The following is a 15788-nucleotide window of genomic DNA, read 5'->3' on the forward strand; positions in this document are numbered from 1 at the left end:
CTGTCCCGTCTTCTTCTGGATGCTCTGAACTCGACTGTAAAGAGCGTTTAGCTTCCCCTCGACGTCTCCACACGCCAGGCTGCGGGAGGAAAACACGCATATTAGTGCTTTAAACCGTCAATTCTGCAATGTATCAATGCAAATGTGTACTTTGTTAAAAAAAAAAATCAACATAATAATACTTTAAAGAAGGTTTACAGTAGTAACACATACAATCTGATTACATAACAATATTCATCTGGTTAGTCAATTCATCAAACAACTAATCACTGGGTTTCTACGTATATGCCGAATTTTTCCAGACAACGTTATACATACTTTTCATGCTTTAGCGACACGTATATTTATGATTTATACACGTGTAGATGGCAACTCGTCCTTAAATTAGCACAAATGTGAACGGGGTTTGGTTTGCGCCGTTGGAATTGTTTGAAACGATGATACAACTGGATCACTTTTGCCAATACATTGTAAAAAAAAAGCGCTTTTTCTGTCTAGAATGTTGAATTAAACAAGTTTCCGGCGTGTGTTTTAACGCTCGCTGTCACAACCCGATGAAGATAAACCCGAAATAAAAACCGTCACAGGTTCAAAAACACCGTCACTGACGATGGTGTGACGTCATTAAATCAGAAGTTAGTGGTTGTTGAATATAACTCACACTCTCACTGGTTGTTCGCCCATGATTCGGTTGAAATTCGGTTGAGATTCAAGTCGAACGTTTAGTTAAAAATCGTGTCGTTTAAGATTTGTGTGCGGCAGAATCCCGTACGTCACCGACACTTGTCCGGCGGAAACGACAAGCGGAACCAACGCTGGCTTAACAGATAAACACATCGTGTACTGATATATGTATAATAAACTTTGTCCACATAAAAAATAAACTAAATGTGTATTTGTTCATGTTTTATATTGTTTATGTACGTGTCTAATTTGTCCAAATGAAGTCAAGGAAAAGAAAATAACACGGCGATGTTGTTGCCCGGACGGAATTTGAGGGCTGACACAATGGTTGCCAGGTCTGAGGCTTACACGTAAAACGGAAAAGTAGTATTTGATGTGTATCACAATACTGGAGCTGCTTAATGGAGTATAGCGATAAAATATCACAAACAATACACAAAAGAAGACAATGTGTACACTTTATATTTGTGTGAAACCTTTTGAATGAGAAACAATAACACTGGATAAATAATAATATAAAATGTGGTTTAATTTAAGACAAATATGTGTTAAACATCTCACATTCTCATTTTAATATTTTTCTTTAATCTCAGACTTCTGACTTTAATCCCAGATTTTTTTTTATTTTTTTTTTACATGTGGCCCTAATACTCTTCCATAAAAGGAGAACACGGTCAACAAAGTAAATAAAAGCGCGAGTAAAATCAATATTCGCTGTTTGTTTGTACGCAGATCACGTACCGCCGCGTTTCCCCGGATAGTCCGCCTCGCCTGGCAACCCAGCGCCGGGCCCTCGAATGGCCGCCGACCCTCCATCCTGGCACTTTAGCTTCATCCTGGTAACTGGCAAGTCCCCGGACCAAAAACAGGAAGTAAGTACGCGAATCAAAAGTAAAAATGTCAGTTTCTGTTCGGTGGCGGCGGCGGAGGGAGCGCAGAGCGGCGAGAAAGTCGCGCAAAAAACGAGCGAACAACGCGGCAGAAGAGCGTGAAAAAGCTTCCCGCACATACGACACAAGCTTTTCAGCTTGTCCACTAACGAACATGGCGCCCGCGGACACTTTTCTCTCATTTAGCAGCGGTAGCTCGCCCGATGCTAACCGTTAGCATGGTGCCGGAGCTTCGCTTATTGCGACTCCACTGTTTGTTAAAACCACACGGAAATCACACGACGGTGATAAATACACAGTTAAATAAAAACCACGGTGTCGCTTTTGTCGTTTTTAACCAGTTTTTGGGGCCGAATCCTCATTGTCTGTGTCAGCGTAGGTGATGGTTGAGCTGAACGGTTGAGACGAAACTCCATTTGGAAAAACACCAACTTTGTACATTTTGGTCTGATGCTCAGCAACTTTCACCCAAATCTTTTCCAATTCAACCAAAAACATTTATATAAGATTCAACCTAACGTTCGGCATACTTAAATGTGTCCAGTAAACACGTGACACTTAATAATCTCTGCTTTTACTTCATAAAAGTTCGAGTCACAGTCGTAAGCACACGTTAGGGAGGGCGAGTTATTTTGACGATTTTTTGAATGGGATTCTGCTGAAAGAAGGCTTTAAATTAGGGGTTTCTCTTATGAAAACAACGTTTTGTACAAGAAAATGTTTTGGTTTTCATTTCCAATTTAAATAAAAATATGTATAAAAATTTTAGAAAATTATAATTTTTCATGGATTTATACAGAAATCGCATATGTATGGACAACTACATTTTTTATAAACAAAATAGTTTTTCATTATTTATGAGCCTTTTACACATTAATCACATCATTTCTGGTTTAAAGGTTACATTAACTTCTACTATTTTCATAATCACTCTAATTTCTTTCTATATTTAGCTTCTTCACTGACAGTTTAATAAGATTTATTTAATTTCATACATAAAATAAATGATCTGTCACTTAAACAGTGATTTAATACAGTGTTAGTTTACATTTAATACATGAATATTTATCAGTATTGGATTTAAAAATGAAGTTACTCTGACACGTTTCTATAATTATTGTTTTTAAAGTAATTACAGCTTCATTATGTGGTTTAAACAAATAATTTTGTGATTATTTTGACCTGTTTTGTAAGTGTTTTATGATTCACTTCACAAATATATTTTAAATTCAACTATAACTGTCATCAGGATGAGTTCAGGTGCAGACGAGGACGAGGACGCCGCGACGTTAGAGACGGTTAAATCTGTCACGCTGACGCAGGACAGTGATGGAAGCATCATCCTGCACTGTCCTCACAACGGTGGGTAAACACAGACACACACACACACGCAGGGACACACACACACTCACAGACACACACACACACACTGACACAGGACAGTGATGGAAGCATCATCCTACACTGTCCTCTCAACGGTGGGTAAACACAGACACACACACAGACACAGAAACTCGCACTCACACACACAGAGACACAGACACACAGAGACACAGACACACACTCGCATACAGACACACACACTCACAGACACACATACACAAACACATACAAACACACACATACAGACACACACACACACACTAGTTATTTATTAATAATGAAGCTAAATCTCTCTGGAATCAGTAGAAATTCATAGTTTGAACTCTTTCTGTGTGTGTGTGTGTGTGTGTGTGTGTAAATGAAGACTCGGAGCCTCTGGAGAAGAAGCTCCGCCTCTCTACGGACGAACAGGACGACTCGGACACACCTCAGTTCTCTGTGGTCACTTTACCCAGTAAGACGCACACGCACACACACACACACACACACACACACACACACACACACGGCTAAATAATCCAGTAATCTGAGTTTTCTTTTTTTGTTTTGTTGTATGTTTGATCGACACTTTTCATCATTTTAACGACAGATTAATCGTCAGTTTCAGCCCTTATTTGAATAAACATCACCTGCAGTACCACCACAGACCAGCAGGAGGAGGCACAGCACACACACACACAGATGTTGACAATTTGTGTTTTAAATAAAGTTTTAAACACATAAAGTTTATCTTATGGACATGAATGAATAAATAAAACGTTAAATTTAGTCCTACTTTGTACGCTCCTCAGTGTCGGAGAACGACGAAGGCTTCGAGGTGACGATGACGGCGACAGCAGGGGGCGATCTCTCCCAAGAGGGCGTGGCTCAGATACAGGTGAGTCTCTTTGGCCCCGCCTCTAACTCACTCATCCCTGTGTGTGTGTGTGTGTGTGTGTGTGTGTGTGAACGTGACAAAGGACCTGAAAGCTGCATTCTCATGAGTCACCATGAGGGGGCGACTCTCTGTGTGTGTGTGTGTGGAGGTGTGTGTTTATGTGTGTGTGTGTGTGTGTGTAAACGTGACAAAGGGTCTGAAAGCTGCATTCTCATGAGTCACCATGAGGGGGCGACTCCCTGTGTGTGTGTGTGTGTGTGTGTGTGTGTAAACGTGAAAAAGTGGCCGGAAAGCTGCATTCTCGTGAGTCACCATGAGGGGGCGACTCTGTGTGTCTGTGTGTGTGTGTGTGTGTAAACGTGACAAAGTGTCTGAAAGCTGCATTCTCGTGAGTCACCATGAGGGGGCGACTCTCTGTGTGTGTGTGTGTGTGGAGGTGTGTGTTTATGTGTGTGTGTGTAAACGTGACAAAGGGTCTGAAAGCTGCATTCTCATGAGTCACCATGAGGGGGCGACTCCCTGTGTGTGTGTGTTTGTGTGTGTAAACGTGAAAAAGTGGCCGGAAAGCTGCATTCTCGTGAGTCACCATGAGGGGGCCACTCTGTGTGTCTGTGTGTGTGTGTAAACGTGACAAAGTGTCTGAAAGCTGCATTCTCGTGAGTCACCATGAGGGGGCGACTCCCTGTGTGTGTGTGTGTGTGTGTGTAAACGTGAAAAAGTGGCCGGAAAGCTGCATTCTCGTGAGTCACCATGAGGGGGCGACTCCCTGTGTGTGTGTGTTTGTGTGTGTAAACGTGAAAAAGTGGCCGGAAAGCTGCATTCTCGTGAGTCACCATGAGGGGGCCACTCTGTGTGTCTGTGTGTGTGTGTAAACGTGACAAAGTGTCTGAAAGCTGCATTCTCGTGAGTCACCATGAGGGGGCGACTCCGTGTGTGTGTGTGTGAACGTGACAAAGGACCTGAAAGCTGCATTCTCATGAGTCACCATGAGGGGGCGACTCCCTGTGTGTGTGTGTGTGTGTGTGTAAACGTGACAAAGGATCTGAAAGCTGCATTCTCGTGAGTCACCATGAGGGGGCGACTCCCTGTGTGTGTGTGTGTGTGCAGATTCTGCAGGAGGACGAGGACTCGCTCTCGCCCAATCAGAAGACGGAGGTGTCCCCTGTCAGTCAGGCCTGGTTCACCACCAAAGAGGACAAAGACACGCTGGCTAATAAAGGTACAGTACGTGGAATAGTCTTCTTCTTAACTCACCACCAGGGGGCAGCACCAAACACACGTGCTACGCTAACTTTATATACTTTATTGATTTACTATGATTATTATAATTGTGTCTAAATCATAGATGAAAATGTTTCAGGTCATAAGTGGAAACAGGGAATGTGGTCGAAAGAGGAGATCGATCTTCTGATGAGTAACATCGACAGATACGTCAAGGTACGTGTGTGTGTCTATGTGTGTGTCTGTCTGTGTGTGAGTGTGTGGGTGTGAGAGTGTGTGTGTGTGAGAGTGTGTGTGTGAGTGTGTGTCTGTGTCTGTGTCATCGATCTTCTGATGAGTAACATCGACAGATACGTCAAGGTATGTCTGTGTGTGTGTGTCTGTGTGAGTGTGTGTGTCTGTCTGTGTTTCACTGTGTGTGTGTGTGTGTGTGTGTGTGTGTGTGTTGTTATTTAACTGTGAGTGTGTGTTTCACTCTGTGTGTGTTTGTGTTTCACTGTGTCTGTGTGAATGTCTGTTTCACTCTGTGTGTGTGTGTGTGTTTTTCATTGTGAGTGTGTGTGTTTTTCATTGTAGGTGTGTGTTTGTTTCACTGTGTGTGTGTGTGTGTTTCACTATGTGTGTGTGGTGTTTTCGTCTGTGTGTGTGAGTGTATTTAATTGTGAGTGTGTGTCTTTCATTGTGAGTGTGTGTGTGTGTTTCATTGTGAGTGTGTGTGTGTTTGTGTGTTTCACTATGTGTGTGTCTGTCTGTGTGTGTTTCACTGTGTGTGTTTGTGTGTTTCACTCTGTGTTTCACAATTTGTCTGTTTCACTCTGTGTGTGTGTGTGTGTTTCTCTGTGTGTGTGTGTGTGTGTGTTTCACTGTGTGTGTGTTTCACCGTGTGTTTCACTGCGTGTGTGTGTCATTGTGTGTCATTGTGTGTGTCAGGAGCGAGGCATTGAGGATCCAGCTGAAATCATATTTGAGATGTCCAAAGAAGAGAGGAAGGACTTTTACCGCTCGGTGGCGTTGGGATTAAACCGCCCGCTGTTCGCCGTCTACAGACGCGTCCTGAGAATGTACGACAACCGCAACCACGTCGGCAAGTGAGTCTGCGAACGACGACGACGACAACGACAACAACAACAACAACAACAACGACGATGAGGTGAAAACAGACAGTTTCCTGAGAGTGGATTTTGATCTGTGTTTGTTTCTGTGTCTTCAGATACACGCCCGAGGAAATAGAGAAGCTGAAATCGTGAGTAAAACAAACAGACAAAAAAACAACAACAAATAAAGTGTTTTTCAGAGTTTGTTGTTGACGTTTTTGTTGTTTTTTTTTCTCGCCAGGTTGCGACAGAAACACGGGAACGACTGGGCGACGATCGGAGCGGCTCTGGGTCGCAGCGCGTCTTCTGTTAAAGATCGATGTCGACTCATGAAGGACACCTGCAACACAGGTGTGTGTGTGTCTGAGTGTGTGTGTGTGTGTGTGTGTGTGTGTGTGTGTGTGCGTGTGTGTTACAGCATACTGAGGACCAGTGAGGGGTTTTTAACCAACAAAGTGAGGTCATTTTTACAATGTGAGGTCATTTTGGCCAGTCCTCACTTTGTTTTCATTGAAATCACTTCCTAAGGTTGTAAACATGTTATATACTCTGATTTTTGGTACAATTTGGTACAAATACCCGTTTTCCAGCCAACACTTTTCGCTTCGGGGCTCCACCTTCAGACATTTTATGGTACTGCACCCAGTAGATCTTTTGTAGATGTCATTCATGAAGTAGATATTTGTAATTGTGTTGATTTCTAAAGTGGAAATGCTCAGTATGCAGCAAGTACAAGAATGTGTGTGTGTGTTTGCAACTGTGTGTGTGTTGTGGAGATTTGATGATCAGGTGAGACGAGTTTACAATCCCAACCTTTATTGATGAATCAAATACACTTAACTGTGAATCAAATACACTTTTAAAGCGGACCTAGAGCGGAAGTTCCTATTAACGCTGTTTTTTTTCGTGTGTATCTGCGTCATTACCTTGTTTACGAAGCCCTGAAGGTTCTAAACAAACAGTTCAGTCACTGCTGAGAACGTTGTGTTTTATTGTAAATCTCGGGCTCAGCGAGATCTCTGAAAAAACCCAGTCCGGTTACGTAAACAGCGGTTCTCCTGAACAGCAGATCCTCCTGCTCCGGGCACTAGTCCGGGCACATCCGGTTGCGTACATTGAACCGCAGAAGAAGAATAACGTCCGTTGTGGAGGTGTTTCACGAGCGACAGTGTCTTCTGACTCTGGGTCGGACTCCGGGTCAAAGGTCGTCAAAGGGACTGAGGCGGGGAGTCGTGAAGAAGCTATTTTTAAACACTGTTAAAACAATGTTTTGATAATGAGTAGCAGTGCATCCTCCGTTCCAGAGGGGGGAGCTGTGCTTCTGAGAGCAGGTGTGCTGAATATACTGGCCAATCACAAGACTCTGTCTTCTGGGGGTGAGAGTTCACTCTGAAACATCGCGGCTGACGAACAGCGTCAGAAAAGAGAGATTTCTATCGGCTCGTTTACAGCAACTAGGAGGTTTTTGACCATAAAAACAAGTTAATGTATGTAAGTAGACCTCCATAACTAACATATATGTGCAACAGGACCACTCTATGTGACCTTTAACTATGACTCAAATACACTTAACCAAGTTTTGACTGATTTTTCCCAGAGTTTATCGACTAAAATCAGCAGAAACGTCATTTGTTTACCTGTCAATAAACGCGCTCACAGTTTAAAGTCAGAGTCCAGAGCAGAGAAGTTCAAGATTTAAACTCAGAGTTGAACTCACTGATCCTGAAAGGTTGCTATAGGTTGCTATAACATGCTATACTCAATTTGTCAAAAAAAAAAATTTTAAATTTTGGACCAAATGTATTTTTTTTCAAAAAAAAATTCAACTTTTGTATAGTATGACGTTTTTGTCAAATTTTGGACCAAAAATTTGGGGTCAAATTTTTTTTTTCAAATTTTGGACGACATAGTATAGTATGACGTTTTTGTCAAATTTTGGACCAAAAATTTGGGGTCAAATTTTTTTTTCCAAATTTTGGACGACATAGTATAGTATGACGTTTTTGTCAAATTTTGGACCAAAAATTTTGGGTCAAATTTTTTTTTTTAAATTTTGAGCTCACTGATCCTGAAAGAACTCCCGATTATTTGAGTTTACACAACTCTGCTGTGGATCCAGGAGAAACAGAATGACGATAAACTCCAGCAAAGAGAGGCTGAGAAAACGTGGTCTGGACTCTGTGGATCAGAGTCATGGTGTCAGAGACTCTGTAGAAGGACAGAAGACCTGCTCTGTGGTCCAGGTAAACTCCCACTCTGGAGACACTAACATCTGAGACTTTAGTACTGATGCTGTTGTGAAGAAACTGACAAATGTTTGGTAACAAAATAAAGCCCAAGATTTGTCATTCAAAAAACATTCATTTAAACTCCCTGATCTGATGATGTTCTTGTACGTCACTGCTACAATAACTACTCCTCTTCCTGTCCACTCCACCTCCCAGTAACAACGTCCACTCAGACTCTCTTCACTCAGGACCTGAGGACAATCAGTGAATCTGTCTGTGTGATCAGGATAAGACTGATCTTCATTCATAAATGTCACTTTTCTGTTTCCCTCAGATAAAAACAGATGTTTGTTTACTGTGTTTGGATCCAGTTTGATTTCCTGTGAATATCTGAGGAACTCAGCTCTGGTCTGTGGTTCAGGTTCAGGTTCTGTCAGTAAAACATCTACTTCATCCACAGCCAGTGAGATGTTTGTCCACGTCTGGGTCAGGACGTCCTTCAGTTGTCCTCTGAGCTTCACCACAGCTGCTGTCACGTCCTCAAAGTGTCTCAGAGGACGGACGTTGATGGTGGACGAGTGTGTAGATGGACTGAGTGCTGACAGTGAGCCGTAGTTGAGGAGAAACTGGCTGTGGTCGTGTGTGAGTGAGAGCTGCTTCAGTTCAGCTTCTCTCTTCTTCAGCTCAGTCTTCTCCTGCTGAAGCTTCTTCTCAGCGTCTCTGACTCGACTCACTTCAGTTTGCTGCTTGGATCTGATCTGCTGCTCCACCTCAGAGCTTCTCGTCTGCAGGAGCTTCATCACCTCAGTGAAGCTCTGGACTGTGTCGTCCACAGCTTTATCAGCAGAGAGATTCAGAGCCTCCTCCTCCTGTTGAAGGACCTTCACGTCTCTGTCTATGTCCTGGACTCTCTGCTGGACTTCTTCTTGACTCAGATCCAGCTCTCTCTGCTTCTGCGTCCTCTCTGCTGCAGCTGAGACTGTGTCATGGTCTTTGTGTTCATCCACAGAGCAGAGATAACAGATACACTGCTGATCAGTGCGGCAGAACATCTTCTTCACCTCGTCGTGAAGAGGGCAGATGTTCTCCTGGAGGTTCTTAGAGGGCTCCACCAGCTTGTGTTTCTTTAATGCAGGTGATTGAAGATGAGGCTGGAGATGTTCCTCACAGTAAGAGGCCAAACAAACCAAACAGGACTTGAGAGCTTTCAGTTTCCTGCCAGTGCAGACGTCACAGGCCACATCTTCAGCTCCAGCATAGCAGTGATGAGCAGGAGCAGCGTGGAGTCCAGTCTTCTTCAGCTCCTCCACTAACTCTGCTAACATGACGTTCTTTAAGAGTTTAGGCCTCGGTATGAAGGCCTCTCTACACTGAGGGCAGCTGTAGATCCTCTTCACGTCCTCTGTGTCCCAGTGGTCTTTAATACAGTTCATACAGAAGCTGTGTCCACAGTTCAGAGTCACCGGATCCGTCAGAAGATCCAAACAGATGGAACAAGAGAAACTTTCTCTCTGCAGCTGAACTCCTGCCATTTTACCAACGCCCGACTTTCTCTGTCTCACAACTGAAACTTATTTGAGCTCTGATCTCAACAGCATGTGACGCAGCAGTGGACGGAGCCTGTGGGCGGAGCCTGTGGGCGGAGCCTTCGGGCTCCTCCTCCTCCCACTGTCAAACTGCAGGTTTGAGGGGGAGGGAACCAGGAAATAGCAGGCGGAGCCACTCCCACTCTGACATGGAGTGAACTCTGTACTGAGTCACACTCCCTGTGTGTGTGTGTGTGTGTGTGTGTGTGTGTTCTTGTACTTGCGGCATACTGAGGACCAGTGAGGGATTTTAACCAACAAAGTGAGGTCATTTTCACAGAGTGAGGACATTTTGACCAAATTTTGGACCAAAAAATTGGTGTACATTTTTTTTTACAAATTTTGGACGACATAGTATAGTATGACGTTTTTGTCAAATTTTGGACCAAAAATTTTGGGTCAAATTTTTTTTTTCAAATTTTGGACGACATGACGTTTTTGTCAAATTTTGGACCAAAAATTTTGGGTCAAAATTTTTTTCTTCAAATTTTGGACGACATAGTATAGTATGACGTTTTTGTCAAATTTTGGACCAAAAATTTTGGGTCAAATTTTTTTTTTCAAATTTTGGACGACATAGTATAGTATGACGTTTTTGTCAAATTTTGGACCAAAAATTTTGGGTCAAATTTTTTTCTTCAAATTATGGACGACATAGTATAGTATGACGTTTTTGTCAAATTTTGGACCAAAAATCTTGGGTCAAATTTTTTTTTCAAATGTTGGACGACATAGTATAGTATGACGTTTTTGTCAAATTTTGGACCAAAAATCTTGGGTCAAATTTTTTTTGACCAAAGTGACAAAGAGAGAAATCTCAAATCCTCGTCCACTGCAGGTAAATGGAGCGAGGAGGAGGAGCGACGCCTGGCCGAGGTCGTGTACGAGATGGCGAGCGTGACGCCCGGGTCGGCCGTCACGGGGGGCGTGTCCTGGGCGTCGGTCGCCGATCAGGTCCGCACGCGCTCAGAGAAGCAGTGTCGCTCGAAATGGCTCAACTACCTGAACTGGAAGCAGAGTGGAGGAACGGAGTGGACCAAGGAGGACGACCTGAACCTCGTACGCAGGTGAGTTGTTTGTAAAGCACTCACTCTCCCAGCACCAAAGTCCATAGAGAAAACCATTGATTTTAACATCACAGAGACACAGGAGTTCACAGGAGTTGTTGATCCATCACTAAGTTATCTTAGTATCTTATATGTCTTATTTTGTCAATTCGGCTTTTGAAATCATTCATTTGGATATACAATAGTGACACAAAGTGTCTAAAATCACTGATTTTCTCAATGGGGTTTGGTGTGGGAGAGTGAGTGGTTTAAAAACTTCAGTTTCCTGTTGGAAAAGTCTGTCGAACACTGAGATAAAGACGTGAACACATTCTTAAGATATCGTAGACTTGTTTTTATGGTGATTTTATTCAGTACAAAGGGCTCAAGTTAGAGGAAACTGAAGTTTGTAAAGCACTCACTTTCCCACACCAAAGTCACTCACTCTCCCACACCAAACCCCAAAGAGAAAACCAGTGATTTTAACATCACAGAGACACAGAAGTTCACAGGAGTTGTTGATCCACTGCTGCCTCCATCACTAACTTACTATGTCTTATTTTGTCAATTCGGCTTTTGAAATCATTCATTTGGATGTACTATAGTGACACAAAGTGACCACACGAGGCAGCAGTAGACCAGCAGCTCCTGTGTCCCTGTGAGCTAAAATCACTGATTTTCTCTATGGGGTTTGGTGTGGGAGAGTGAGTGGTTTACAAACTTCAGTTTCCTGTTGGAAAAGTCCGACTAACACTGAGATAAAGACGCGAAACATGTTATATAAGATACGATAGTCGCCCCCTGGTGGATATCTGTTGTTTCCATCCTACTTCCTTGGCTTTTTAATCGTCCGCGGCGTGAGTTTGTGAAGTGTAAACGTAAAAGTGCGTTTTTCAGGATTTTGGAGCTGGAGGTGGAGGACGAGAACGAGATCAGGTGGGAGGATCTGGCCGGAGGGTGGAGCAGCGTCCGCTCGCCGCAGTGGCTGCGATCCAAGTGGTGGAGCATCAAGAGACAAGTGGGCAATCACAAGGACATCCCCTTTATCGGTACACACACACACACACACACACACACACACACGGGAGGCTGATTATCCAAATGTCACATATATCACGAAAGTGTGTGTGTGTGTGTGTGTCAGTTCTCCTGAAAGGCCTCCAGGAGGTGATGGTGTCACAGCACACAGGTTCTGGACCGGGAAGCCCCTCCTCTTCCTCCTCCTCGTCACTCCAGATCCGCCTCACCCGATTGGAGGATAGCAGCGGTAGTAGCCCCGCCCCCAGCTCTGTGGCGGCGCTGCAGATCCCCGTCCAGATCCCTCTGCAGATCACACACCTGGGTGAGAGTCGGTGTGACACCACTGTGTGTTTGTCTTCTTTTGTGTTGTCATTGCTGTGTTTTGTGCTGCGTCATGTTTGTGCTATGTTTTTGGTCTGTGTCTTGTTAGTGGTGGGTTTTTTTGTTGTGTCATGTTTGTGCTGTGTTTTTGCGTTGCATGTTTTTGTGCCATATCATGTTTGCGCTGTTTTTGTGTTGCATGTTACTTCCTCTGTGTCATGGTTGTGCTGTGTTTTTGTGTTGCATGTTTTTGTGCTGTGTCATGTTTGTGGCATTGTTTTTGTGCTGTGTCATGTTTGTAGTATGTTTTTGTGTTGCATGTTTTTGTGCTGCGTCATGTAAGTGGTGTGTTTTTGTGCTGTTTTTTTGTGTTGCATGTTATTGTGCTGTCGTGTTTGTGCTGTGTTTTTGTGCTGTGTCATGTTTGCGCTGTGTTTTTGTGTTGCATGGTTTTTGTGCTGTGTCATGTTTGTGTTGCAAGTATTGTGCTGTGACATATTTGCGCTGTTTCTGTGTTGCATGGTTTTTGTGCTGTGTCGTTTTTGTGCTGTGTCATGTTTGTGTTGCATGTTTTTGTGCTGTCGTGTTTGTGCTGTGTTTTTGTGCTGTCATGTTTGCGCTGTTTTTGTGTTGCATGGTTTTTGTGCTGTGTCATGTTTGTGTTGCAAGTATTGTGCTGTGTCATATTTGCGCTGTTTCTGTGTTGCATGGTTTTTGTGCTGTGTCGTTTTTGTGCTGTGTCATGTTTGTGTTGCATGTTTTTGTGCTGTGTCATGTTTGTGTTGCATGTTTTGTGCTGTGTCATGTTTGCGCTGTTTTTGTGTTGCATGGTTTTAGTGCTGTGTCGTTTTTGTGCTGTGCCATGTTTGTGTTGTGTTTTTGTGTTGCATGTTTTTGTGCTGTGTTATGTTAGTGTTGTGTTTTTGTGCTGCGTCATGTTTGTGCTGCTTTTTATGTTGCATGTTTTTGTGCCGTGTCATGTGAATATTTTCTTGTTTTCTTTGCTCCTTAAAACAAAGAAGTCATCGAAACTGAATCACTGTGGTTTGGTCAACATTTTCTGACTGTGTGTGTGTGTGTGTGTGTGTGTGTGCGTGTGTGCGTGCGTGCATGCGTGTGCGCGTGCGTGTGTGTGTGTGTCACAGCCTCAGACTCTTCAGCAGCATCAGTCAGTGACAGTGAGACCATCACTCTGAACACAGGAGCTCTACAGACGTTTGAGATCCTCCCTGTGAGTTTCACCACGCACACACACACACACGCACACACACACACACACACACACACATTATTAACCATAACCAGTTACTGACTAACCCTTAACCGTCTCCTCCTCTCAGTCCTTCCACCTCCAGCCCACCGGCACCCCGGGGACCTACTACCTCCAGACGACGTCCAATCAGGGCCTCCCGCTCAGTTTGTCGGGGAACAGCACGGTAACCTTGACGACGGGCTCCTCGCCGTCGCCACACGAACACATCATCCTCCACAGCCTGTCGGTCAGTTTCACTCGCGCCTGAACTTTGTGCATCTGCAGGGTTATAACGTGTGCATCACTGCCCTCTGCTGGATTCAGCGATCCATAGGAAACTGAAGTCACTCTCCCAGCACCAAAGCAAAATCACTATTTTTCTCTATGGGGTTTGGTGTGGGAGAGTGAGTGGTTTACACACTTCAGTTTCCTGTCGTTAAAGTCCGTCTTAAAGACGTCGTAGACTTAAACTGACGTAGATTTTATCCGTCTTTTGTCAACCTGCGCCTTTAACCGAGCCGTGGTCACGTGACTCTCCTCAGACGGACGGCTTCTGCTCCAGCGACGGCGTCATCATCCAGACGGTCAGCTCCGACTCCGCCTCCCCGGACCCCCTCGGCCAATCGCAGCTGGTCGTAGAGGAGGAGGAGGAGGAGGGGCGTGGCCAGGGAGACCACCTGGACGCCACGAGCCTCCTGGAGGGTTCGGAGACCGTCGTCACGGAAACGCCGGAGCCGCTAACGGACGGATTCGCCGACAAGGTGCAAAACGCGGACCGCGGCGCTTCCTGTCCGGTTTATTAGCAACACCTGTGAGCTGTTGTTTAACCGGCCGTGACTGTGTGTGTTACAGGACATGAGCGCCCCCTCTGACGAGAGTCCAGTCGTGCATTCTGGAATAGCATCCGGCAGCACTGTGTTGATTGTGTCTCCTCCCAACATCAGCAGCACACTGACAGGTAACACACACACACACACACACACACACACACACACAAACACAGAGTCACACGTGTTATTTCGTTCAGATTCACCGCAGTGACACAAAGTGACCACACGAGGCAGCAGTGGACCAGCAGCTCCTGTGTCCCTGTGAGCTAAAACCACTGATTTGATTTTCTCCATGGACTTTGGTGTGGGAGAGTGAATGGAAAATTGACTTTAATACCTTAATAAAGTCACCTAATAAAATCTATGACATCTTAAGAACACGTTTCATGCCTTTATCTCACTGTTAGACAGACTTTTCCAACAGGAAACTGAAGTTTTTAAACCACTCACTCTCCCACACCAAAGCCCATAGAGAAAATCAGTGATTTTAACATCACAGAGACACAGGAGTTCACAGGAGTTGTTGATCCACTGCTGCCTCCATCACTAACTTCTAACGTCTCATTTTGTCACTTCGGCTTTAAAAACCTACATTTGGATTAACTTTATTGACACAAAGTGACCACACGAGGCAGCAGTAGACCAGCAGCTCCTGTGTCCCCGTGAGCTAAAATCACTGATTTTCTCCATGGGCTTTGGTGCGGGAGAGTGAGGCTGAAATCAGTTTTTCCTTACGTGTACCTCCTCGTCTCATGCTGGTTCTGAGCAGCAGGGGGCGCTCACAGTAACCGCGCGTGTTCCTTCTCCGTCCTCAGATCCGATCCTGGAGAACCAGGAAGTCTCCGACTGAGCCGGACCCTCCGTCGTCGCGGCAGGTTAGCGACTTAACGGACGTAGAAAAGGAAGAGGCGGAGCCTGGCGACCGTCGTCGGTCTGTGAGTTTAAGTCCAGACTCAAACCTCATCAACCTTTGGCATTTTTTGACTGAATCAGCGAAGCTTCGGGTGTGCGAAGTTTCAAAATAAAAGCCCTGGATGAAATGTGAACGCAGCCGCTCGCCGCTGCAGACGCCGCCGTCGTCGGCAGACGGCGTCAGAGACTTTAACGACTGTGATGGACGTAAATGTGGGCGTGTCTGAGCTGACGGAACAACCTTTTTTTTTTTAAAAAACCAACAAAACAAAACCATGAAGATTATGTCACTCATTGAATCACGATTAAATAAATCATGTCCGCAGCGACACATTTGTATTTTTAATCTGTTGTTTTTTAATTTGATTAATTTCTGCGTGAATCCATGCGAGAATGTGGCCGCGCTACCGTAACGACAGGTGTGTGTGGCTCCATCCAGGCTCC

At 44.5% G+C, this 15788-nt stretch overlaps 3 protein-coding genes across 3 annotated transcripts in view; 1 reads left to right on the plus strand and 2 right to left on the minus strand.

The window, feature by feature from the left end:
* cwf19l1 (CWF19 like cell cycle control factor 1) overlaps nucleotides 1-776 on the minus strand; it is a gene marked incomplete at its 3' end in the record, with an annotated part of 8041 nt that extends 7265 nt beyond the window's left edge. The window contains exons 1-2 of the mRNA XM_083902247.1: nucleotides 662-776; nucleotides 1-79 (exon numbers count right to left, since the gene is read on the minus strand). The exon at nucleotides 1-79 is cut by the window's left edge and continues 6 nt beyond it. Coding sequence (XP_083758373.1) covers nucleotides 1-79; nucleotides 662-684 — 102 coding nt within the window. The 5' untranslated portion in view covers nucleotides 685-776. The remainder of the gene's footprint in view (nucleotides 80-661) is intronic.
* A 712-nt stretch (nucleotides 777-1488) lies between these two features.
* On the plus strand, nucleotides 1489-15457 carry dmtf1 (cyclin D binding myb-like transcription factor 1). The gene is made up of 17 exons (XM_083902790.1): nucleotides 1489-1556; nucleotides 2824-2936; nucleotides 3322-3411; nucleotides 3749-3834; nucleotides 4942-5053; nucleotides 5195-5271; nucleotides 5986-6143; nucleotides 6266-6298; nucleotides 6391-6500; nucleotides 10802-11030; nucleotides 11907-12058; nucleotides 12154-12351; nucleotides 13496-13581; nucleotides 13691-13849; nucleotides 14145-14363; nucleotides 14455-14560; nucleotides 15248-15457. The coding sequence occupies exons 2-17, from the start codon at nucleotides 2825-2827 to the stop codon at nucleotides 15280-15282; spliced, it is 1962 nt and encodes a 653-aa protein (XP_083758916.1). The 5' UTR covers nucleotides 1489-1556; nucleotide 2824; the 3' UTR covers nucleotides 15283-15457.
* Nucleotides 7038-9926, minus strand: LOC310938729 (tripartite motif-containing protein 16-like). The gene is given in 2 exon segments (XM_083903304.1): nucleotides 7038-8448; nucleotides 8451-9926. Coding segments are annotated over 2 exon segments (1674 nt in total). The 5' UTR covers nucleotides 9910-9926; the 3' UTR covers nucleotides 7038-8233.
* Nucleotides 15458-15788: the final 331 nt, after the last annotated feature.

The sequence above is a fragment of the Microchirus variegatus genome (genome assembly GCF_963457635.1).
Source record: "Microchirus variegatus genome assembly, chromosome: 16".
Lineage (NCBI taxonomy): Eukaryota > Metazoa > Chordata > Actinopteri > Pleuronectiformes > Soleidae > Microchirus > Microchirus variegatus.

Bases quoted from the DNA above. Each gene is read 5' to 3' on its own strand.
- dmtf1 (XM_083902790.1), top strand. From the start codon at position 2,825: ATGAGTTCAGGTGCAGACGAGGACGAGGACGCCGCGACGTTAGAGACG. The intron at 6,144-6,265 runs GTGAGTCTGCGA...CTGTGTCTTCAG, and splicing joins AACCGCAACCACGTCGGCAA to ATACACGCCCGAGGAAATAG. The intron at 6,501-10,801 runs GTGTGTGTGTGT...CGTCCACTGCAG, and splicing joins GAAGGACACCTGCAACACAG to GTAAATGGAGCGAGGAGGAG.